This window comes from Fusarium coffeatum, assembly GCF_003316985.1.
Source record: "Fusarium coffeatum strain FIESC_28 chromosome Unknown BRIP53273_contig_194, whole genome shotgun sequence".
Classification (NCBI taxonomy): domain Eukaryota; kingdom Fungi; phylum Ascomycota; class Sordariomycetes; order Hypocreales; family Nectriaceae; genus Fusarium; species Fusarium coffeatum.
Window position 1 is genome coordinate 193,708 of NW_022157987.1, and position 24,571 is coordinate 218,278.

Below are 24,571 nucleotides of genomic sequence, written 5' to 3' on the forward strand. Positions count from 1 at the left end.
GAGATTTGTTTCTACAGGACCATGCTATCACCGCTGTCCAACAGCAGCGTCGAGATCTCAACGTTCTAGAAATCCCCTTCCATGCATCCGATTCGTTGTCGCCACTTTTTAGTCTTGTCGCGCGACATTTGCCAACAGGAAGATACCCCAAGATTAATATCAAACAATTAAGTTTCCAAGTACTCTTGACTTTCCTCTGGGCTGTCCGATCACCTGATAATCTTCTGCCGCAGCTGCGAATTTCCAGTGGTTTAACGTCTTCAATCCGCGGTAGCGGATGCCGAGTCAGCTCCGGCTTGTAGCGGCAAATATTTTGAATTTATAAACTTACCTATGCAACGCCGAGAGCTTATCGATTTTATCTCTGACCTCGCCCCAATTGCGAGTTTCTTTTTCAGCTTATCACCTCTCGTACAACGCTTTGCATAATTCTATTAAAACATGACCGTAGGCCCTGAGCCCTCGGCCAAGGTGCCGAAGCGGATTCTCTTCATTGACGCCTATGACTCGTTCACAAACAACATTGTCTCACTTTTGCGAACACTTCTCGGAGCAGATATATTCGTCATAAGAATCGATCTCTCAGTCGTCGACAGACTTGATGAGAACGATGCGCCCGCCAAGTGGACGGAGCAAGAGTTTCTCGACAATCTCTCTCAGTTCGATGCAGTAGTTTGCGGTCCTGGTCCCGGATCGCCACTTAACCCGGAGGATGTGGGAGCTTTCAACCTGCTCTGGGATCTTCCTGAGCACCGCCAATTGCCTGTTTTGGGCATTTGTCTTGGTTTCCAAAGTCTACTTGGAGCGCATGGTGGGGTCGTGAGAAGATTGAAGAGGGGCCTGCATGGTATGGTGAGAGAAATTGAGCACCAGGGAGATGACATCTTCCGTGGAGTACCATCTTTCAAGGCTACTCTATACCACAGTCTATGCGTGGATATCGGGCAGTACAGTGATGGCTGGAAGGAGGAGAACCGTTGGAAGCCGACTTCGGAGTTTGCACCTCTGGCATGGGCTACAGAGATAAGAGATGATGGGCGAAGAGAGCAGATTCTGCAGGGCGTGCGACATCTCAGGAAGCCCTTTTGGGGTCTTCAATATCACCCGGAGTCTGTTTGCACTGAGAAGAATGCACAAGGGGTTATCATCAACTGGTTTCAGGCTGCTCTGCAGTGGAACAGATATTACGGCCGACAAGTCCAGGGGCCTTTGCTGGAAATCCAGACTCTCTCACCACCGAACCACCTAGAGTCTGCAGCTGCGCACAAGGAACGCTTATCGGGAGAATGGTGGTCGGCATCACATTTTGAGACGGGGTCCCTGCGAGACTTTGCGAAAGCAGCAGAGTACACACATCGCGAAATATCTCTACCCCAGGGAGCTGGTGTACCGGAGATTGTCGAGGCGCTGGGACTGGCTGAAGGAGAATCAGTCATTCTTGATTCATCAAGCTCAAAGAATGGTGATGCGTTGGCCTTGAACAGCATTATTGCTCTAGACGTCGAGCAAGCCTTTCGAGTTGAGTACAACGTCTCGAACGATTATGTCACCGTCCGGCTTCCAGGTAAAGCTGGTAGCAGCGACAAGACCGAGACAATCAGTCTCGAAGACGGCACAGTGAAGGTCTGGGAAATAATTTCAGACTTCTGGGAGAAGCGAAGCTATCCTTCTGGGTTCGACCAGTCAAAATCAGCCTTCAAGGGTGGTTTCATGGGATTTATCACCTACGAGATGGGTCTTCACGGCCTCGAGAAGAAAATGGTGCCAGAGAATAGGGGTCATGAGAGACCTGATATCTGTTTGGCATGGGTTACCAAAAGCGTCGTCTTGGATCACCGAGCCGGTGTCGCATACATCCAAAATCTAAGACCTCGCGGATCGGACGACCAATGGCTCGAAAGGATGACAGCAAATATTCAACGATGCTTATCTCAGAGAGCCTCGAAGGGAACCAACGGCATCAACGGACATATCAACGGCAACTCTGTTCAGCACAAGAGAGTAAACATCACAACACCGCAACCTGATAGATACGAGGAGCAGGTTCGAGTGTGCCAAGACTTTATCGCAGCAGGAGAGTCGTATGAACTTTGCCTGACATCACAAACCACAATGGAGAGGCCTTGTTCTCGAAACAACGAGAACGCCCCTTGGCATATTTACCAAACGTTGCGAAACCGACAGCCCGCTCCTTTTGGATCTTTCATCCGACTTGGTGGCGCCACAATGCTCAGCTGCTCCCCTGAACGCTTCCTGCGCCATGATAGTAACGGGTTGTGCTCAATGAGACCAATGAAGGGTACCGTTCGCAAGTCAGAAGCTGTGTCGACAGTAGCGCAGGCCGAGAAGATCCTCCATGTGCCCAAAGAAGTAGCCGAGAACCTCATGATCGTCGATCTCGTACGACATGATCTGCATGGTGTCTGCGGTGTCGGCCATGTTACGGTCCCTGACTTGATGAAGGTGGAAGAATATGCTACTGTCTTCCAGATGATCACGGTTGTTAATGGACAGCTACCTGGACGCAACGGACATAAGCCTCACGGTGCTCGTCGAAGCAGCTTTGACTCTCACTGCCCATATACTGGCCTAGATGCTCTGGCTGCAGCTCTCCCTCCCGGAAGTATGACAGGAGCGCCAAAGAAACGCAGTTGCGAGCTCTTGCAGGTTATCGAGGGTCATCACGAGCGAAGTCTATACTCGGGCGTCGTAGGGTATATGGATGTCACTGGTGCAGGCGACTGGAGTGTTACCATTCGAACTATGTTCCGATGGGATGATGAGGAGGCTCCCGCTCAAGAAGATGAGACCGAGCCCAGAGAAGTATGGAGGATTGGAGCTGGAGGTGCGGTAACCATTCTCAGCACACCCGAAGGTGAAAGGGATGAGATGTTTACCAAGCTTGCCGGTCCCATGGGTGTATTCAGAGACGCAGCTTGAGTGCCAGTTCTCAAGGGAAAGGCTAGATTGGATTAGACGTTTGGGCAGGACTGGCGCAGCATTTGACTTTAGACATGATACCTCAACGTACACATCGTCGGAGTTTTTGGGTTTGAATTTCAACAGCATAGACAGGAAACGCAAGCATTACGAAAATAGTAGAAGATGATACGATTTATATGACGCCCATAAAAAGAATAGCATTGGCGACCGACTATAACCATCTCATTGCCGTAACCCCCCTTTGTGAGTAGCCGAGACCCATGTTTAAAACCCCGCTGAATGCCAAATGTGACTCCTTTGTCTTCTTGTGATCATACACGCGTTGTACAGGCTTTATGCTAGCAATTACCTTCCTCTTTCCTGCTGAAAGGCGAAATGCCTTCTCAGTCGCTATTTCATCTCATTTATCCTGACTTCATGCGCTTCTATCGCGCGCGCGCATTTAGAATTCTTGCTCCTCGTGGAAGAACATGCCGAAGCTGACAATTGTTCCGTAAATCAATAGACCGCCAATGATGGACATAACCATGGCTTGAACTGCGATGAGGCCGGCGTGCGCGAGGACAACGGGAAGAGCTGCACAAGAATTAGCCACGTGAACGGTATTGAACCCTGCGCTAAACCGCCAATCGACCAGGAACAGTGAGACTTACCAATTCCCATAACAACAAAGAATCCTGTAAAGAAGCGTCCAAGATCTAGAACCGCAGCACCGGAGCTCTCGACGAAATCATCGGGATTGGCGCAGTGTCCGCAGATCCAGTTGGGAATGGGCGCAATGACGAAGGTGGCAACGACGAGAAGAGGGTAGTACTCCTTCCATAGCGCGCAGGATAGAATAACGAGGAGGAATCCAACGGCGAGCACGAAGGAGAGTGCGATGATGGTTTTGAGACCGGCAGTCATGTTGGGCGATGATGTTTATATCGAACTGGTATGCGGCGATTTCAACGAGTGAGATTTCCCGTGGGGAGAGAAAGGAGAGATCCTATCGGTCGAAGAGATATGATCAAGCCGTATGGCGACAAGGCGGCGGGATTCGTGGAGCTCGGTGATCGTGAAATTTGTTGATGGTGAGTTACGCGGCGAAGCTGGCCAAGTTCCAACGTGATGCTATCGCAGCTGTCATGGTACGTACTGCAGGGTGACGCAGAGCCGCGGCGCAAGCGGTTCGGAGAAACCAGCATCCGCTACATTAGCCACCGAGGATGGGTTGCGGTATTCATGCCTATGATTGGCCCACTGCTGTTGGCTCATAGTGGGCTCACAACGCTGGAATTTCTATCTTATCTTATCGGTAGCTTGTCGTAGACAATTTTTTTGCAAACTCATCGTCTCTGCATCGCCAACCTTCACCAACTTCAAATTTGCGCTCCCCCTGATTGAACGAGTTTCGAATCTACCAAGCCTCTGGGCTGTCTGCTTCAGGTTTTCTTTCTTTCGCGCACTTACTGGCGCTACACCTGGCGATATCTGCCAACCGTCTCCGCATCTCATCACAAGTACCACCAACTTCAACATTCTTCACGATGGCGTCCGACGAAGTGGTCTGGAATATCATAAATGGCAATGGAGGAGCTAGTTTTTGCTCATTCCGCCTAAAGTAAGACCTTATTTTCTACGTTCTTTCGTACTCTTCCCTTCTCTTCTTCTTCTCGATGTCTGGCAAGACACGACACAGCACGACCAGCCGTCAACCTCAAGGACATGAGACACAAGCGAATGCTAACTTCTCAACAGGATGCCGCATACAAAGGACCACAAATCGGCTTTCTGTCGTAACGAGATGAATCATTCTGGACTGTGCAACCGCCAATCGTGTCCTCTCGCCAACTCTCGCTATGCTACGATTCGAGAAGAGCAAGGAAAGTTATATCTTTACCTTCGGACGGTTGAAAGAATGCATATGCCCAGCAAAATGTGGGAGAAGCGCCTGTTGTCCCGTTCGTACAACGAGGCGCTCTCGCAGATTGACAATCAATTGATCTACTGGCCCAAGTACATGGTTCACCGGTGCAAGCAGCGCTTGACCCGCTTAACTCAAGTTCAAATCCGCATGCGCCGCATTGCCGCTGAAGAGGAAAGACTGGGCGAGAAGCTTGTGCCCAAGATGGCACCCAAGATCAAGCATCGTGAGCAGGCCCGTGAACGCAAGGCCGAGGCCGCTGCAAAGCTCGAGCGAACCATTGAGCGAGAGCTTGTTGAGCGTCTACGACAGGGAGCCTACGGTGATCAGCCCCTCAACGTTAGCGAGCACATCTGGAAGAAGGTTCTTAACGCTATGGAGCGTGAGGGTCAGGGCGAGCGTGATGCGGATATGGACAAGGGTCTTGACGAGAATGGCGAAGAAGCTGAGTGGAGCGAGGAGGACGACAACCTTGAGAACCAGGTCGAGTACGTTTCCGACATTGGCGAGAGCGACGATGAACTTGGCGACCTCGAGGAGTGGCTCGGCAGCGATGAGGAAGACGAGGAGAACGAGGATGAGGACGACAGTGAAGAATCTGAGAGCGAGAAGTCTGGCAACAAGCGAAAGCGTGGACGGGCTATCAAGATGAAGAACAAGAAGCCCAGACAGCAGGAGAAGGAGAAGTTGATGTTGACCAACGACCTGTCGTGGTAATCGCTGTCTACAAAGTAAAGCCTCGGCGTTTGAGGAGTTTGCGTTTTCTGAAAGAAGATGAAAATGGGGAGAAGGAAAGGAAAAGCATCATGATGGCCCTTATCTTACACCATCTGGGCGCATTACAGTACAATACTTTATTTCTGCGAAGTTGTTTGCTCGAGTAAGGCAGTTGATGGACACCAAATAGACTGCTACTTAATGAGCTTGTTGGAACAATTGTGATACCTCTTTGAGCGAAACTGATCATCGTTTGAAGCCCTACTTGCTTCTGTTATCAAAGTAAACTTTTAATTAAAACATACTCTTTTTATAGCCAGGACCTGCCCCACTATCAAGTCCTACATATGTTCGCCCGTTTCCTTACCTTGAATTGCCCCGCCCAACCGCAGCGCATGATTAGCTCAGGCAGCTATGAAACTCTCCAGCCCACTTGCATTGCATATCCAAGAATCCCTGCGTCACTTTCACCTCCAACTCAACTCTCCCCTCTTTAAACTCGCCAGCGTTAACCTTTTCTCGACCCTTGCAACAACCTCTAATCCTGATTTTATATCAACCATAGCAGCTGGCTGCACACAGAATCAATTGCGAAGGCAATATACCACTGCGCTCATCGTCGCAAGCCCCAGTTACGACATAATCTTACACCCTGGACAACGATACCGCTCCTTGAACCGACTGCGAACAAACCCACATCACGAGACACGCGCGCAACTTGTAGCTCTTAAACACCCATCGATGCGAAAACGCACCATTGTATTGTCTACGGAATTATTATCGTAGGATAAACATATTACATCATGGCGTCTTGGTACTCCAACCTTGTCCAAAAGACGTCATCTCAAATCTCCTCTCTTCGCCAGAACCTGCTCTCAGGCGAACAAGATGGTGACACCGAAGACGATACTCATGTATGCCGTGTCCTCCGCGGCTACTACATCGAAAAAGGACGCCCCTTTCCCGCATGGCTGCCACCGGACCCTAAGGCCCCAGCTCAGCAACCCGTCCAACCTATGATGACGCCACAGGCCGGTCAGCGCTTCGGTGCCCAGGGGCAACAGCAGCACGGAGGTCTCAGCAGTCTGTGGGATAATGGCCCTCAGCAACAGCAGCAACAAGCGCCTCAAAGTCTTCGCGCTGGTGGTGGACGCACACCCGCTTCGCTACAACCAGGGGGCGGTGATGTTTCTCGACGACCACTGCCAGGCCAGCAGCGTGCAGGAAGCTACCAGAACGCAGGTGGTCAGTTCGGTAGGCCCGAAACTGCGAGCGTGCCGCCTGGTGGTGCTGGTACTGGAGGAGGATCTGCACAGGATAGGCTACGACAAAGGCTTTGGGGCGGCGGCGGATCACGCACGACAAGTCCGCAGGCTGGAAGTCAAGGACCTTTTCAGCCTCCGGCTGGTAACAATGGAGGGGGCGGTGGTAATTACGAGGACCGATTTGGGCCAGGCGGGATGTACGACCAGGCAGGTGGCGGCGGTAATGCTGGTCTGAGGAGAGGATTGCCTAGTGGACCGCGCGGATACAGGTAAGGGAGCCTTGTTTGTAGAAAGGAGCTGTACACATAGGAGCCTCGAAGAGCGAAGGTCGAGGCCTGTTGGATGTATGGCGTTCACGTTTCTTGAAAGGATAGAAAGGCGTTGCGTAAGATAATGGATTTTTACTTCTCAATGCCATGCTTCAAACAGTAAATATAAGATATATCATGTATTCCCTTCGGCGGCCGCACCTGACCGATCTAAATCAAATGTTGCTCAAGTTGCCGCAATACCAATAACTCCCTGCAAAAGTTAACTAAACGCCTAGTGAAGTAACCCCTTGAAGCGTAAAAGTACACTCAACCAATCTTTGTCCAACAGGATATAGCGAAACTGAAGACAGACTCTTACTTGCTCGGCATACCATCACCGTTCTGAGCCACAGTTGTCCTGGGAAGCACCTCCACCTCCTTACTCAGTAGCTTGCGCAACTCAGGGGTAATCGTCTTTGGCTGCGGCGGGGGTGCAGCAGGCTCATTAGCTTTACCCTTACTGGGTGTCTTGCCATCCTTTGAAGGTCCTGACTCCGCTGATTCTGAAGAACCAGAGGCGTTTTTGGGATTGAATCGAGGAGCAGGGAAGTTTTGTTTCTTGTCAACTGCCTCGACAAGTCTTTGGAATCTCTTAAAGAGGCTCTCTGCTCTGATGAGAGTTGCCTCCAGATCGATTGTACCAGAGAGCTCATTGACTAAAGATTGTCAGCATACGATCGAGTCGTGTTAAGAATGTAGATACGCACCATATTTGAGCACCTCATCAAAGTGTTGCAGATGCTCCATAATAACATCGCGGTGTCTCTCGAGAATTGCCAACGCAATAAAAAGGTGAAAGTTGGCACTCATGTAGTCTGTCCACAAACCTTCCCATAATCGCAGAATATCCAACCATTCAAACTCGCGTTTGTACCATACCAGGAGCATTCGGAAGAAAAAGAAGAAGTTGGTGCTGTCAGCCTTTTGAAGGTGGTTCCAGAGTACAGGATCCATGAACTGCACAAGCTGATCTAGTGTCAAGAGTTGGTTACGCATACCAGACTGATCTCGCAGGAAGTTGCGTTCCATACGTTCCATGAACTTCTGGAAGCCCCAAAAAGCCACAGCATCATCCTGGATTACAGCGTAGATCGGCGCTAAAAGATCAGACATTCCCTGAACATAACCGAGATCCTTATTGTACTCGTTATAAGTCAGGAGCATTTCCTTCATTTGCTCGAGATGCACATTGGTGCCAACTTCGGCAAAAGGTGAGCTCGGGTCAGGATGAGGAATATCCTCTCCCATGAAAATAGGCACGTTGCGGTCTGTTCTGTGGACATCCTTTTCTGTAGAAATCGTAAAGTTAGCAAATCGTTCCGGGGAGAAAGGCTGAGGGATGGTGAGCAACTTACCAATTCGACCCTTTTGCTCGCGCCACCACTCTCCTGTCTCGCCCTCGCCTCCGTCGCCCTCGAGTCTCTCCCACCAGGACAGCTTAAGCTTGTAGTATTGGTCGCGTAGAGAGGCCATCTGGGCCTTTCGATCATCAGCAGTACTGTACCACTCATAAACGCCGAGGAGGAAAAGCCAGGCCTCTTTTCGGACCCCATCATCAGGATCCAAACCTCCATGAAAGACTCGTTCCTTCACTTCATCAATAGTTACCGCTAAGCGGCCAGTTTGAGGATCGAAAAAAGTATTCCACTCTTTCATTGTCACTGCCTTGCGACGTTCTTCGAGTGAGAGGTTGCTGGCGCCTTCTAATAGCTCGAACTCGCCAACATCAGTATCCTCAAGCTCCATCACGTCGTGAGCGGACCATATCCTTTGTCTCCGATCGCGATCGCTCTGCTCCTGAATACCCATAGCCCAACGAGCTAGATATATTCTGGCGCTGTCGAACTCATCCTGGAGTGTCTGGACTTCGGGATTCCTTAGTAGTCGTCTTACTTGTGGTGGCAGATTCGGGTTCTCGACGATATCCTGGGCCGCTCTTCGTGTGAAAGTGGTGACTTTGCTGAACTTCTCCATAAGATTCCAGCCGGTCTCCTTGATCAGCTTTACGAAAGGGTCCATCTCCGCATCTCGGTTTGAAGGTCCCCCCGCACCGCGTTGCTGCGCTCCTACTGAGCTATCCTGGCGACCAATTTGCGATGGGCTGGATGTAAGCTTATGACCAAATGCTTCACTATCCTCCTTTGACGGTTCGAGCAAGTAGATGTTGGGCTCGGCACCTGATCGCTCAATCTTGATATAACGACGCAGCCACTTTACAACCTCGTCGCCACCCCAGAACATCTGACCAGATTCTCCAAAAGGGTCGAATGTGTCGCGGGCGATCTTCTTCTTTTGAAGGATCGTGCTTTGGCATTCGTTGTCGTGGAAGAAGAGAGCAGGGAAGCTGTCGCCTGCACGGGAGTTTATGATGACGGATCCATACCACCAGCCAAGACTGGGAGGACGAACGAGAAGCGAGTAGACAGCGCTCACTGGAATCGCAAAGGCATAGCCTCCAACAGATCCAACATGGCTCGTAACGGTCGGTGGAGGAGGTACCAGGTAAGACTGTTTCGGGGGCGAGTCTCCATCGCAAAGGTCGACCTTGACGTAGATGCTAGCAGAGTCGCCGAGCGACGATTCGGGGATCCAAGCAAGAAGTAGGTCTGAAGAAGCAATATGTTGGGAATCATGAGAAGAAGAGGAAGAAGGCCGCTCTTCATTATGACCTCTTTGTTGGAGAAGTGCTATATATCCTGGGATGTTGTCCTTTGAAGATGGTGTTGGGTGTACATAAACCTGCGACTGTCAGCTGCTGTCCAACGCTCTTCCAAATGCAACTCGCGCAATATGTGGATGCAGAGTTTACTCACCTTGCTCTTGGAGAAGAGAAGTTTGACGCCTCTTCCTGTATCGGCATTTCTGATTGTGTTGTATTCGCCCTCTTCATCATCGCTCAGCGCATAGAAGCTGTTTGATGGTGACGCAGATCGTCTCGAGGATTGCTGTGGCGGGGCATCAGCTGCCCCAGTATCCTGCTGCGACATAGCGAGAAGTTGAGCTCTTAGCTCGAAGTTGTTGCGGGTAAAAACTTGATCTATTCACTTGGTTTACTGCAGAGGTAACACAGATAGAGTTTGTATAAAGGAGAAAGGCGTTTAATAAATGGTCACGATGAGAAAAGAGATGCGTGGTCGTTGGGTGGCATGTGAGTAAAGGCAAGCACGAAGGCAGCTGCTGTCTCTTGCCCAAACGGATCACAGATGACGACGTGCCCCGCCACAGAGGTACCCCACTTCGTGTTATCAGAGGCACTTGTGCTTGTGGCTGAATTTGGTGTAAAATCGACGATATCTATTAGGGTCCTAAGTACCCATGATAATCAACGCTTAGCAGGTCGATCACGTCCCCGGTATCATGGCTGCATTTACTGGCAGGCAAAGGAAATAATCTCACCAACGAGCGTCGTCACGGGCATACGGAATGGTTTCAATGTTTTTCACACCACGCACTGAAAATACGTGGATGCCGACGTAAACAACAAGGGGCGAATTGATCTCATACTTAGGTTTGGACACTAGATTCTTTAGGGTAGCAGAAACCTGACTTGACAGCATGCATTTCAGCCCAAGACATTGTCAACAGATTATATTAACCATATCAAATTAAGGTTGTTCCCTCTTTGGGTTTATGAGCGTCAGGAGCCTGCTACATAATGCCGGCATCTGGCTGACCGCATGGTATGATATCCTATTGTCACCACTCCCGTCTGCGCACCATCGATTCATTTGAAAGGAGATGATCAATCATGCCTCTTTTGAAGAGTGAAATTCTATACTCTCAAGTTATCGGTCTCCACTGCCTCGAATTTCATGCTCAAGAACCCCTTACAAAAACATGATTAAAATTAAAAAGGTCATGGGGCTCGTTCTTGTTTCCGTCCATTTTGGACTTCTCAAACATCCTCAGTCATGAGACCACTCTGGAACTCAGGTTCGACAGCCGTCTCAGGATCGGTCCAGTTCACGGGTTTGTGAAGGCGTAGCAAAGCCAGGAAGTAGTCTTCCACAATGCAGAAATTGAGCAGGAAGTCGTTGCAGTTCCAGGCAATTGCGCAGACCATGGCACCAGCTACGGCATCGAGTATGAAGTGGTTGGCTGTAGCGACAATAGCAGTCAAGATCAGAGCTGGGTATGACAGTCCTAAAGCAACGATAATGAATCGCTTCAATGAGTAGGGTCGGAGGCCGGTGACGGGGATGGTAGCGACTGTAAGACCGACGAGGAGAGAGTAACCGAAGTGCAGCGAGGGCATGGCAGCTGTAAGTGAGTTAGCATTGTAGCTTTGAGTAGTTATGAGTTCCACTTACCATATTGGTTACAGAATTTGTTTGTGGTCCAGACGCTGCTCTCCCCAGTGCCACTGTGAACAGTGTCGACAAAGCCAAAACTCTTTGATTCCTCAGCATCAGGGCCCTTATACTCAGGGTCACTCAGAAGTCGAGGCGGCATACAAGGCCAACTTGTGAAGACGATAAACGCAATCAAATTACACATGGCCATAGTTCGCCGACGGGCTTCATAAAGAGCAGGACCAGCAGTTACATTGTCGGAGCGCACGCGACCAGTGGCATAACGGCGATGGCGGGTGGTTGTGAAGTAGTATAGCATCACGAGGAACATGATCGTGCCGGGAATATGGATGAAGGAATAGATGCGATTGATCCAGTGAAGAATAGTTGGTCGTGCGAGGAACCATTTCTGGAAGTCAACCTCCCAGAAGATATGAAGACGCTGTTCGAGGTGGATAATCTGTAGGGCATGTCGGCGGGCTACGTCGACGGTACCCTCATCGAGAGTCAACGCAGTGATTGCGCGACCAACCTGGTAGACGAAGTAGATGAGGAACCAGTACCAGCACTCAACTAGGAAAGGCAACTTCTTCAAAAGTCGACTTAATAGACGATCCTCAAATACATGAGTGTTTGGTGTAGAAACGATGCGCTTGTAGCCAAACACTTGCAACTTGCGACGGCGCAGACTCGATTGTGTATTCTTATGAGAGTCCAGTCTTGGTGAGCGCGAACCACTCCATCCGCTCATCAAGCTGTCTGTTGAGTCTCGATTCGGTAGGTCATCAGAGCGCTTGTAGCTCTTGAGGCTGGCGAAGCCTGACTTGTTGGTCCAGAAGTTGTAGTCCTTGCTGCGGTTGAAGTAGGCGCCTCCAAAAAGGAGGGTCACCACGACAAGTGGTTCGAGAAAGGAACCGACTCCCATACTGAAGAGAGCTGAAGAAACTCGAACGCGAAATTAAGCTTGTTCGTAGTGAAATGCCTGATCTGATGGTGTTGACGAAGCTCTATGTCAGTCAGGTACGAAGCGGTAGGCGCCGTCACCCCTGCCAAGCCAAGCCAAGGTTTGACAAACGAAAGTAAAGAGAACGCAAAAATGGTATCAGGCAAACAAGTTACTGTAGAACTTTCAAAATTATAGGAAGAAGAGTACACACAAGAAGTCGTTTGCAGGAGGGGCGGAGGCAGGTTTTGATGAACGAGAGAGACCAGCGGAACGCTCGGGCATAGACTTGATGTTGATATTCATGGCTAGTATCTAGGCACGTTACAGGAACAGCTCAGTGTCAGCCAAGAAAGAATGATCCAATGTGTAATTGGTAGTTCCTTTTTTTCTTCTGCGTGTACCCGGTAAGTTACTATAGACTAGGTCATGGACATTTGTGAGGGCACACGACATGTCTTGTCTAAGTGCCCCAAACAAGGAATACCCATGAGCCCAAGCTCCCAAGCACTTCCAACCCCCGCCCTGTTGCCGGATGCCGGCTTGTTTGTTGGATCCTGAAGCTGATCAGCCAATTGCAGGGCTTCATGTGCATCTAAAAGAGAAGCGCCCGGGCGGAACTAGGCAGGGATGCTTATGGCAATGGATCGCCCGCTACCATCTTTACACTGCTGACATGCGATGGAAAAGGTAAATGAACCAGTCATTGACAGGCGAGCTTGTAAGAGGTGGACAAAATACTGTAACACCACGAGTCTGTCTCAGCATGAGTTGGCTAGTGTCTGAGCTTATCTTGCAGAAGTGCAAATAGCATCATGCTCTTACTGCAGTGATGTTATCAAAGTGTATTTGATCTCTAATATTTCTCCACTGGCCGCGTCTCTTCGTCTCTGCTTAAACAGGGGCAATCTAGATGTCTCCAGGGTTGACAATTAACTGACGTACATAGACGTGACTATGGTGTTGTTTGCCCGTGCCCTTCAACCACCATCATTCGACAGCCGCTCATGCAAAACTTCTTTTTCATTACTTTCTAGAGCCCCTGATGTCCCGCGGATGCCGCTATTCATGGGGTTGAGAAAAGCCCGATACAAAGAAAATCGTCTCACTGACGGGGGGGGGTGACGGGTAAGATGACAAACCAACTGCTGTACATGAATCGTCCCGTTGCGCCCCCGGCCTCCGAGTCTTGGTACAGTAACCTTCCGGATATTCCGGACTCAATGCCACGGCAATATCTAAATCTGGTAGCGTATCAGAACATATCGACTGAATTAAAATTTTGGATTTGGTTCATCTAGGCAGACCTTTTCTTAGGATGGGTCTGTGCATAACTCCTATCTTATTACAAAACTGTACATTCCATAGAAATCGTGATCTTGGCTTCGCTTCGTTCTCCAGTTTGCCAAGTTCTCTCTAATGACCGAGACCCCAAAACACCGGACCTTTATCACCTTTTTACATAGTGTCGGCTTGGCTGGCTTGGCTACTTGGTAACAGAAGTCTTTGACTAGTACGCCATTGGTTTACCTAGCCTTCAAGGTGTTCTAATTCGATATACAGAGAGCTGCTATCTGCTTGGTATATTTATGCGTTTGGTCTCCTTATTGAATTCACTGCCTATCCGTCTTCTCGTCTCCGAAAATCATCTAGTCCCGTAATCAAGCTAGGTACATAAATTTATGCCTAAATTTTGAGCATTCTGTAGTAACGTCAACGTCATATTCGGTAAATGTATTACAGCTGCCACGAGGAAGACCTACGCTAAAAACTGGGCTTCACAACAATGGAGACTCTAGCATTGCCGGTTCCCGACTTGGACGCCTTCGGTTACTCAAATGATCACAGAATCAGAGGATGTTTTTCATTAGGACAATTAATTCCAGTCATGTCTCTTAAACGCCCTTACGAGATGGACCCAAGTATATGAATACTCCGCATTGAGCAGAGACACAAGCCCACGCATACCTCTCTTGTATGCCACGATAATTAAACATGCCACGCCATAAAGCAAAATGAACACGGACTCTAACACCCACAGATCCTAGCTATCGATGCAGTGTAACCACTAACGTTCACTAGTGCGAAGACCTGGTGACCTCTCGGCACTCAAGAGTCGACAATAAAATCCAAACATATGATCTCGGCCGATGCCAAAAACCCGAGTCCCATCTTACCATGACAATACATCAGCCCGCCGAGACATCCGGTCCAATACGTTTTGTGGCTTGGTGTGAAACTTATGCTTATCAATTTGAGGTTATACAGTCATCAATCAAACCTTGCAATCGGAAATCGCTACCATATGATAGCATCGGAATGTCGAAATATGGGAATGTTCTCAAGTATCATCAAGTTTTGGACCGCATCTGAAAAGATCTTCCATCTGAGTATATAGTAGGTAGTCTTTGGCATGCCTAACTCAACGTACATACCCCGAACGCCTAGCAAATCCTGTCCACCGATCTATGTATATTATATCCTCATCGAATCGTGTACCTGTTACGCCTGTCTTGTACTCATCTAACACTCATACCAGCTCCTTTTCCCTCAGTATAGTGCTCAACTCCTTGAGCTTAACCGGCTTGGACAAGAAAACATCCACTCCGCTTTCGTATGCATCTTGTTGGGCACTTGCCGAAGCCAACCCGGTCAGAGCGAGTATAACTACTGGTTCCCGCTCTTTGCTATGTTCAAAGGCTCGTATCTGTTTTGTAGCTTCAATGCCATCCATTCGCGGCATACTAATATCCATTAGAATGCAGCTAAACAGGTCAGGGTTTTCCTGAAATCTTTCCACAGCCTCAAGTCCATCTGCTGCTGTAGCATACTTGCTCTTCAGCTTCTTCATGTAAGCGCACAAAACTGAGAGGTTGATGGGATTATCATCAACCAATAGGAAGCTCTTAGCTCCGTCTGTAGAAGATGATTCCTTTGACACCTCTGTGTGTGCATTTGCTGGAGAAGCCCTTGTTGGTGGCCCAGGGCGTTTCATAGACTCCGTTCTCGGGCCTGACGGCGCAGGGCTATCATTTGGAGCATTGGCTCTCTTAGTTCCTCTATTCGAGGGCCTTGTCGAGTCGTCGGGCTGTTGGTCTAAGGGTTCCCCATCAACCTTTGTCGGCATCAGTGGTGACAGAGCTTGTAAGTCTCCCCATCGACGGAAAGCTATGTGAAGAATCCTGGCGAGCTTATGTGGGCCAATACTATGATGCCGTGTTAGTAGGTCGAGAACTTGAGGTTTGGATGTTACTTACGGTTGAGAAACAAACTCATAAACTCGCTGTTCCTCGGATGTCTTCCGCTCCGAAGATCGCTTGTGCGCTGTGATGGCATTGGCACATACGACAACCACCGGAGATCTGACGAGCTCCTCGCTGGTTAAAACAGGATCATCCATCGCCATCTCATTGCACAGCACAATATCCGGTGCTACGTCCCGGCATGAAGATTCATGAATAACGTCCATCTCCAACCATCGATGACACATGGTCCGCATAGCAGACATTGGAATACCACTTGCCGTGCGTGGCTTGATCTCTTCCTCTGAAGGGAAGCCGATTAACCGCACCCGCAACCCTTTCAACCGTTTTGCCTCCTCGTCAACCTCGTTCTTCTCCTCTCCCTGTTGTGAAGAGTCCGGGTCATTCGATCGAGACAGAGGTAGTGTAATAGTTGCAGTAGTTCCAACATTGACTTTACTCTCTATCGATATCTTGCCGCCCATGGACGCTACAATCTTCTTAACCAGACTCAATCCTAACCCAGTACCGTGCGAAAGGTGGTTTTCTTGAGAGAACGGCTTGAAGAGATCGTTCCGGAGAAAGTCTGGGGAAATACCTTGACCGGTATCTGTAACGGAAATCCGTACCACTCGTCTGTTACTGTCCGGGTTGTTGGAAAACAGTGGTTTTTGGGAAAGCGATACCGTGATTGTGCCGTGTCGCGTGTATTTCAACGCGTTTCCGAAGAGATTCATCACCACGCGACGTAATGCACCGGCGGCTACATGGAAGCGATACGGTACGTAGGGGTCGATGTCGAGGAAGATTGCCACCTGGCTCTCGTGTCCAAGCGGAACTTCGTACTTGATGGTATCATCAACCTGACCGCCTGTCAACTCATTCGAATCAGGAGATTGTGCATCGTCAATATCCAGGCGTCCGCTTCTATTACTAGTTTGCCAAACTTTGTCGGCTTCGTTACGTCGAAAAACATGGCCAGCAAAGACACTGTCCATGACTTCTTCAACCAAAGCGTCTAATCGGACTTCGGACATGGAAGTACTCGCTGCTAGTGTTGCGGAAGGGTCGCCAACGATGGATCTCTTTCGTGCCCGGCGTTCTCTCTTCCGGTGGACCGCAACTTGGTTGACTTTAGAAAAGTATAGAAGATGATCGATCGTCTCGGAAAGTGTTCGACCACATGTTTCCAGGGTGCGCAGCAAGTTCCCTTGAAAGACGTCCAGCTGTGTATCAGAAAGAAGCTCTGCCGCAAGCATGACTCCATGAAGGGGAGTCCGCAGCTCGTGAGACAAAGAACCAAGTACATCCGATTGTGCCTTATTTACCAGTAGAGCTTCGAGCCTCTGGGTTTCTGACATCGCTAGCATGCCAAAAGCTCTCAGATAGCTCAGCTCCCCCTCAATGGTAAAGGACCTTGTGGGTGTCATAGTGTAGGCAAAGCCTCCTGCCAGCCATCGGTCACGCTTGGGATCCCAAACAGGCAAGAAAGCCACACTTCTAGCACCGGGGAATACTCTTGATAGAGATGGCCCCTCTGAAGATCTTGACCAAGGGCGCTCCTTCTTACTGGAAAGGACCGTTGGCGAGCTCTCAACAAGGTCATCTTGTCTGAACACAGAAGTGGACAGATCTTCCTCAGATGATCCGCTAGATAGAAGCTCACCATCCTCATCGAAGTTAAAGATTTTGCCGGTAGGATATCGTCTCAGAAGAGCTGCAAGTAACTTCATTGGTAAGCCAGCGTGAAGATCGGACACAGCATCTGAATTAATGCTTGATGATGTAGAGGTGGCAAACCCGAGAATACCACAGCATCGCCGTTCCTCTTCATCCGGTGTTTGAGTAGAAGCCTCGTCGCTACTAGATGAAGATTCGGGAGTCGAATGGCTATCGTTATGGAGCATTCCTTCGAGTGCTGAGGCCTCGAGATTAGCATCGAGAAAAAGGACACCCTCAATCTCGATACCTTCGCGGATCAGATTGGCTGCGCGTGAGAAAATCCTGGCCATCGCTTTCTCCTTCACATCGGCATCGGATTCTCGAGCAGATGGGTCTTTCGACGAAACACTGGTCATGTTCGCTTGTCCGGTGTCCCCAGAGCTCACAGCAGTCGTCTCACTTCCAGTGTTAGCCTGTGTCGGCACATGCACTGGGAGCGTCTTCTGGAGACTAAGGCCTCTAAATCTTTGTAGAGCCTGCTGTTCAGAATTTAGAGCACCTTCTCTGGTCACGTCGTCGTGGAATGCTGGAGAACTAGCGCCGGCTCTCCAACCTGCCATTGTCGATTCCCTCTCCACGAAGGAGCCGATTCCTCTCGTCATTCTCACACTTCTTCTGTAAGCATCGCCTACGCTCTTGGATTGGAGATAGTCCATGATATTCGAAGAGACTTCTCGCAGAGCCTGAGTGTCGCTGTCGCTCCATGTCTCAGCTGCCCTAGGCTGTGGATTCACGACACAATATACACCAATATCGACACCTGAAGGTGATCGTATAGGAACAGCAGCATAGAATCGAGCGGGACATCCTGATAAGGGGTGCGGTAGTTTCGAAAGTCGAGCATCGGCTTCAAGGTCGGGTATCAGGGTGAGGGGCAGCTCGGTCTCCGGAGCAGAGGGGTCATTCTTCTGTGCCATAAGAGCCCGATCACACACTGAAAGCTGCCGGGGAAATGTCCCAGGATACAACCAAAACTCTCCATGGTCGTTTCTCGATCGAATCGGTCCAGGTGCAAGAGATGACTTTTGCGTCGTTTCCGCAACGATGTATTGATGATTGCGATCGAACAGAGAGATTAGGGCGCGATCGGTGCCTGTCCTCCATAAGCCCAGCTGTGCAAGTGATGCAAGTACAGTATCTCTTGAGGCCTTTTGCTGCTTAATAGCATCTTCGAACGGGTTATCTGAGGGAGTGTTTTGGCCTGGGGGAGAGGCGCCTTCACTTGGCGAGTCTGTGATGTCGTTGAGCAGCGACGCTCCATACCTAGCAACCTGTGAGTAATTGTGCAAAGGATATACTAGCCCCGCTATGCGACCATGGATAGGTAGAATATTGGGAGAACAAACTTGAAAGATTCCCTCTCACGAGCTGGTTCCGAAACCAGCTTGGGTGGGCATGAGGCCATTTTTAGGACTGGTAATTGACCGTTACCTGACCCCCATCTATGCTAATGCCTGTCTTCGAAATACAGTCCTAAGAGTGAAGAACAGAAGGAAAACTTGAGTATTCCGAAGAGAATTTGATCTCTGGTAAGCGACTATGTTCTCGATTGTAGTGGCGATCTGCAGGGACTGGTGCTCAATGTACACGATACGTATATACCAGCGAACCAAAAGGCGATATGGGTACTTTAGGCTCTCGGGAATCACCACGAGCAAATCGATTGTTTATAAGTATTGCGAGTGAATTGCTTCAAAGTTTGTGTGGTAACACACGAATCCTGCACCATCAAACAGATTCATTAGTCTATCTGCAAAACGAACCGCCAAGTGAACTTGTGAAATGACCTACCGCTACCAGGTACCGTTCTCGCAAATGGCCGGCCATGCTCCGGGTGTCGGCAGATCTACAAGGTCTCGAACGGTCGACAGTTGTGTTCTAGATTGTTTGTCGATTCTCCATCGATTGACTGATAGTGGCGATGAATGGAGGAGGCGGAAACAATTGCGGTTGTTTGGTAACTAGCAAACTAGGTATGGATGGAAGGAACCACCACGAGGCCGAGACATGGGAAATCTAAAGCGCTTAATTCTTGGCTTTCTAGATTGCCCTACTTGATTCAGGCGCAGCTGTTAATCCTGACTTCTCCAGACCCCTACATCGTAAAGGCCCAATGGATGTCTGGGACTTGCAGTAGTACCCTTGGAAACGATCGATCCCTGCATGATTAATATTGACGATTGAATGAGTGCATTGCACACTAGGTAACAACAGCACACGAAAGCAAACTTTGCTTTCTTTTCAAATGCTCGAGTGAAATGAGTAAAAACAGCTCAAGATGCGACCAATTTTATTTATCACAAATAAATAAGATCTATACTCAGTGGTCCGGGCTAGTTGGACGTCTATTGAATCTCGCCCTCATACTTACCTTACCGTGACTACCTTCCTACCTTGCGAAGGCACCTTCGAAACCACTCCATAATCTATGGATCACCAACACCTCGCCTAACAAGCTTTGATGCCCAAATTCCTTGATACTGTCGTAAGCTTGGGATTAGAGTGGGAACCAAAGGGTCACCCTAGAGATATCTGCCCCGTCTGTTAGAGGCTACCGGCCAGTGAATAACGACATGATGATGCAACCGTTCGTTTGCTCTGTTTTACCGCATATCACCCAGCAAGCAAAACAATATAATCAAAACAACTTCATATAAACGCCAGGGGCCATCTAGTTACGCCTGCCAGCCAGTACTAGGTATTTACCTCCCCTCAGATTCCGCTTTGCAACGCCATCCAATGCACCAACCTAGGTAAGTAGTTGCAGTATTAATCCTCCAAAATAATTATGGTCTCCCAACGCCTGTGTAAAAACAAAGAAACCCCGATAGGTGTTATGTATACATTTCATCTGCTTCCACCATGCGACCCAGAATCAAGCTCTGGATCACAAGCTCGTCATCCAAGACACGGATATTGTCAAGCTTGGCCTGAGCTGCTGTCGACTTCCGACGCTTTTTATTGCCTGTTATTTCCGCAGGCGCGAGAACCGCCTCCACTGTTCCGGTACCTTTATCAAGATATAGCCAGTCAAACGGGTTTCCTGCTTTCTGGTGTTCCAGCAACACTTCTCGTGCTTGCTGTGTGGAAAACACTCTCGAGATCGATGGACCCAAAACACTGGCAAGGAAGACATAGGGCTCCTTGGCCTCGTTGCGCGACTTCTTTGAATCTACAACAACAAGGACTCGTTGCCCATCCAGAAGTCGTGGTCGTTGCTCAATGACTTCGGCCAGTCTCGCTTCGTCTGCTGAATATGTTGGCAAGATTCGAGACCGAAGCGCGTTTCCGAGCACAGTAGATGCGCCTGCACAAAGCAAATAGGGTTCCCAGTCCACAATAGCCCCTTTGGTGAGGCAAGTCGTGATCCATTGAGGAGCCAAACATGGAAGGCCCAGTGCTAATGCCTGCATGTATTTGACCTTTCGCGAGTGATTATCAGCAATAAGTGCTGTAAATCCGCTATCGTAGCTTGATTTGGTAAGCCTCAAAGCGTCTTCCTCGTCCATTACTGGACTCATAGTGTTCATAATGGACGAGTGCTCAAACATGTCTTGAAATCCGTCTGCAAGAATCGTCCCCCCTGACTGCGTAATTTTCGTCTCTATCTTCTTACGCTCCTGGGCTTTGAACTGCGTTGAAAAGGAGAGGGCAAACACCATGCCATCAAAAAGCCGTCCTGTTTTCTGTACAGAAGCGAAGCTCTGTTTGAAGGACCTACTAGATTTGTGTACTATACTCCTTTCTAGCACGCTTGCGGCAGGTGAAGGGTGCAATTCATCGGTAGATTCAGAATCAAGACGCGGGTGTCTTTTGGATATCCTTCTCAACTTCCCTCCCTGCTGGGGCGATTCTGACTTTGTTCCTGATCGGACATGCTGCCTGCGCAAGCTGTGATTAACTCCTGGAGATGGAAGTGTTACCGATTCTGGTCGTTCAGAGCCAGGTGAGTCTTGCGTTCCGGGTGTGGTCTTGTAAGAGAGTGCTGGTGTGGTTGATAGAACACTCAAGCTCGATGATGTTGGTAGTGTCCGACCAGCCGAGCGACTGGCCAGTGGAGTCACTGGAGTAGCTTCAGGTATATCACTGCGTCGTGATCGAGTTGTCATCGGTGGGGGGAGGTCTGCGTAAGCATCGCGGGCCGTCTTCTTACGCCGTGCTGCTGGATTTTTCTCGGCCTTAACAGTCTCCTCCTGGGGTGGCTGTAATTCCCGCTCCGACTCTTCTTCTATCATGGAAACAGCAGCTACCTTATGCAAAGGCGATGACATGGTCACCGGTTTCGACTCGAAGTCACCCGTCAAACCATCCGAGTTAGAAGAACTAAGAAAAGGATTCTTGCGTTTTTGCCGGACTGCACGCCCATAAGTCCTGTTGGTTCGTCTACGTGGCGGAGGTAACGATGAAGGCTCTGAGTGATCGTTAGGGCCTTCCGGCAAGTCCCCTTCGTCCATGGGGAGCCGGGGTAGCTCAGGCTCTGATGGCTCTGGGTATTCGATAGGTGCTGTGGGTGGTATGGATGGCGCTGGACTGGTGGCAGGTATCATATCTTCATCTACCACAACCTTATCGGCGTCCATCAACACGACGTCACCATCGTGGTCAATCTGCTGATTCTCGGGAGCGCTATGCCCAGGGGTGGCCTTGGTAGATTCAACCGGAAGAGTTTCGTTGGAAGCCACCACTCCTTTTTGAGAATCATCCACGAGGGCAGGCAAATCCTGACCCTTGTTGAGGTCGTTGCCAGCCTTGGACTGTGCATGACTTGGTTTCGAATTTTCAGTTGGCGAAAGCTTTCTCTTCTTCCTTGATGGCTGCTCTGTCGGGTCTTGCCTGATCTTTGGCGTGAAACTAACACGACCAAGCTCCTCTGCCGCCTTTGCCTTTTTTCGTTCAATCCTCCTCCGCCTCTCCATCCGTCGGATTGCGTCGTCGGAGTCGTCATCAGAGTTCATGGGGGAAATCACGATTGATCCCATGATCTTCCTCTCTTGTGATTTCTTCATTGGTTCGTAATGCGACATAGGCTCCGTAGTACTTGATGACCTGGGTGCTTGGGCACGAGGTGTAGGGTCTGAGGAGGAAGGGGACTCTGGTATCATGTCGCCACCAGCAGATCTAGTACCCAGTGGCGTTTGCGCTCGTGTAGAGTCCCCATGCTCATCTCTCAACGATGTCTCAGGTATCTCGTGCAGGCGTTGAGGACTCGATGTACGGATATCGGTTGGCGATGAGACGTTGGCTCTATTCTTCAACGGGGATGTCTCTATAAGATTCGATGATTTCGAGTTGAAAAGCTTCGGAGAAGGTCGCGACGATGTTGGGCTAATGTGTTTAACGGCTGAGGAAAACTGCGTCGTGCCGAACAATTGACTTCCGTCTAGAGGGGCAGCAATATTCGGTTTCGCAGCAAACGGGTTCTTGGGGACAGCGGGCGTCTCGAATGTCGGCGCATTGGGGCGGTGCGGGGTTTGGCCATTGTTCAACTGCGATGTCCCATCAGGATGTCTCCAGTCACCTCTAGTGTTCTCGAAGCCTGCATCCTCTGAGACCTGGGATGAAGGTCGACCCAGCTCGCTTAAGTTGGCAAAGTTAACGGCCCCTGTGTCGTCATCTTGGAGAGTCCGGGGCTCGAGAGATCCAGATTGTGTATCACCATTGACAGGACTCGAGGGTATAATATCGCAGAATTCGCTATAATCACGGTCGAAATTGACCTGCGTCGGGGTTTGCTGAGAAAAGTCCATTTTGTGCAAGGCGCCGACCGCAGCGCTATTCGGCGGCTTCGTACTCCCGATCAGAGGCTTGGGTGCATCGTTTTGCACTTCTTGCAGCTTCGCGCTGTCATGGCCCGCCTGTAAGTCGCTCAAATCTCGAGGTTTAATGAAAGTGTCGTGGCCTCGAGTTTTGTCCCTGTCAGTACTCAAGTTCACGCGATTCTCGAGGCCCTGGGTATCTTCTTTTAGTATGCCGGCCTTCGAAGTACATTGCTTTTTTGGGTGTGTCAGTGCCAACCCTGCTTCGTCCCAGTGCGACGGATCGCCACTCATAGGAGCGGGTCTAACTGAGCGCGCCTCATCTGCTAACGCGTCGTGAGAAGTAACGGCCTCGGATACTACTGTTTCATTGGTTATCGGATCCGATGATAGCACGACGACTTCGCTTGTGGGTGAAGGTATTTGTCTCGGGGTTGACATGCCCATTTTTGAGGACGACACGACTTTGGAAGGCGAACTACTAAGCTGTACGAAGCGATACAAGTGTTAGCGCATCCTGGTTGAATGGGTGCAAACCCCAGTGTAAAGTGATTTCAGCTGCACTGTCGACGTACCGTGCCGACGCCAAACTCGGCCCTGTAGGCCTCAATGATGGCCTGGCTATCCTGCGACTCATTGCTGCCTGCTTGAAGCAACTGGGAGTCCATCATTTTGGTGAGTCACGCATCTTCCAGGTGAAGATTGAGACGAGGAGACAACTTGCTGCAAAATCGGAGGAGTAGAATGAAGAGAGTGAGTCTCCTTGCGGCTAAATTGAAGTGAATTGACCGGAAAGGAAACAAAGAGAGGAAGGCACTGCGAACGTTCGTGACGCGACAGCACGTGACGTGCACTTAAACCTCGAATTGATCAATTGCTGCCCCAACCACTTGACTAAGGATCGTGAATCTAGCAAGTGACGCTAAAGTACAACAGTAGCCTCATTAGATGGACCTATTTGTTAAAGTTATCCCATTCAGCATCGAAAAATGGCTTCGATAATGCTCAGACACTGCTGCTTTCAGCGTTGACCTAGACTTTGACTACAACTAACAACTCCAACCAATCAGCATCTCACATGGTATTTCCTGTGGTAGGTAGTAGATAAAGAACTTTTTGGATAAAGGAAGCAAATAAGCAGATAAACTCGTATTTCCCGTGACTGGTCACGATGGGTAGCAATGGCAATGCGATTGATGTCCATACCAATTAACGTATAGATCAAAACTTACTAGGTTGAGAAATATTTCACTCGCCTTCAACTCCATGACAACAGTAATCTATCTATGTGCAGAAGTCTCTGTCACCTGGTCACTTTAGTCAAAGCCGTCCAAGCCCCAAATCACATCATCCTCTGGGCTGTTCTTTGGTCAATTATAGCAAATGTTAGAAAAAAACTGCTGATCATTGGGACCCGCTTTCAACATCTGGCTTTGAGACTCGTCAGGTATATTTAATAGTCTTATCTAGGGCT

The 24,571-nt window shown here is 49.5% G+C and overlaps 8 protein-coding genes across 8 annotated transcripts; 3 read left to right on the forward strand and 5 right to left on the reverse strand.

Annotated features, from left to right (window-relative positions):
* Window positions 1-441: 441 nt before the first annotated feature.
* Window positions 442-2,940, forward strand: FIESC28_08354 (uncharacterized protein; the record flags this gene model as incomplete). Its single annotated transcript, XM_031162492.1, has 1 exon — window positions 442-2,940. One exon carries the CDS (start codon window positions 442-444, stop codon window positions 2,938-2,940), a length of 2,499 nt encoding a protein of 832 aa, XP_031013505.1.
* A 445-nt stretch (window positions 2,941-3,385) lies between these two features.
* On the reverse strand, window positions 3,386-3,849 carry FIESC28_08355 (uncharacterized protein; the record flags this gene model as incomplete). The annotated part of the gene is made up of 2 exons (XM_031162493.1): window positions 3,386-3,519; window positions 3,597-3,849. 2 exons carry the CDS (start codon window positions 3,847-3,849, stop codon window positions 3,386-3,388), a joined length of 387 nt encoding a protein of 128 aa, XP_031013506.1.
* Window positions 3,850-4,472: 623 nt separating this feature from the next.
* On the forward strand, window positions 4,473-5,566 carry FIESC28_08356 (uncharacterized protein; the record flags this gene model as incomplete). Its single annotated transcript, XM_031162494.1, has 2 exons — window positions 4,473-4,546; window positions 4,684-5,566. The coding sequence occupies 2 exons, from the start codon at window positions 4,473-4,475 to the stop codon at window positions 5,564-5,566; spliced, it is 957 nt and encodes a 318-aa protein (XP_031013507.1).
* An 803-nt stretch (window positions 5,567-6,369) lies between these two features.
* On the forward strand, window positions 6,370-7,104 carry FIESC28_08357 (uncharacterized protein; the record flags this gene model as incomplete). Its single annotated transcript, XM_031162495.1, has 1 exon — window positions 6,370-7,104. The coding sequence occupies one exon, from the start codon at window positions 6,370-6,372 to the stop codon at window positions 7,102-7,104; it is 735 nt and encodes a 244-aa protein (XP_031013508.1).
* Window positions 7,105-7,457: 353 nt separating this feature from the next.
* Window positions 7,458-10,129, reverse strand: FIESC28_08358 (uncharacterized protein; the record flags this gene model as incomplete). The annotated part of the gene is made up of 3 exons (XM_031162496.1): window positions 7,458-7,798; window positions 7,850-9,881; window positions 9,956-10,129. 3 exons carry the CDS (start codon window positions 10,127-10,129, stop codon window positions 7,458-7,460), a joined length of 2,547 nt encoding a protein of 848 aa, XP_031013509.1.
* Window positions 10,130-11,037: 908 nt separating this feature from the next.
* Window positions 11,038-12,683, reverse strand: FIESC28_08359 (uncharacterized protein; the record flags this gene model as incomplete). The annotated part of the gene is made up of 3 exons (XM_031162497.1): window positions 11,038-11,402; window positions 11,453-12,360; window positions 12,592-12,683. The coding sequence occupies 3 exons, from the start codon at window positions 12,681-12,683 to the stop codon at window positions 11,038-11,040; spliced, it is 1,365 nt and encodes a 454-aa protein (XP_031013510.1).
* Window positions 12,684-14,675: 1,992 nt separating this feature from the next.
* FIESC28_08360 (uncharacterized protein) lies at window positions 14,676-18,746 on the reverse strand (the record flags this gene model as incomplete). Its single annotated transcript, XM_031162498.1, has 5 exons — window positions 14,676-14,763; window positions 14,809-14,843; window positions 14,914-15,583; window positions 15,635-18,604; window positions 18,688-18,746. The coding sequence occupies 5 exons, from the start codon at window positions 18,744-18,746 to the stop codon at window positions 14,676-14,678; spliced, it is 3,822 nt and encodes a 1,273-aa protein (XP_031013511.1).
* Window positions 18,747-20,175: 1,429 nt separating this feature from the next.
* Window positions 20,176-23,768, reverse strand: FIESC28_08361 (uncharacterized protein; the record flags this gene model as incomplete). The annotated part of the gene is made up of 2 exons (XM_031162499.1): window positions 20,176-23,583; window positions 23,673-23,768. The coding sequence occupies 2 exons, from the start codon at window positions 23,766-23,768 to the stop codon at window positions 20,176-20,178; spliced, it is 3,504 nt and encodes a 1,167-aa protein (XP_031013512.1).
* Window positions 23,769-24,571: the final 803 nt, after the last annotated feature.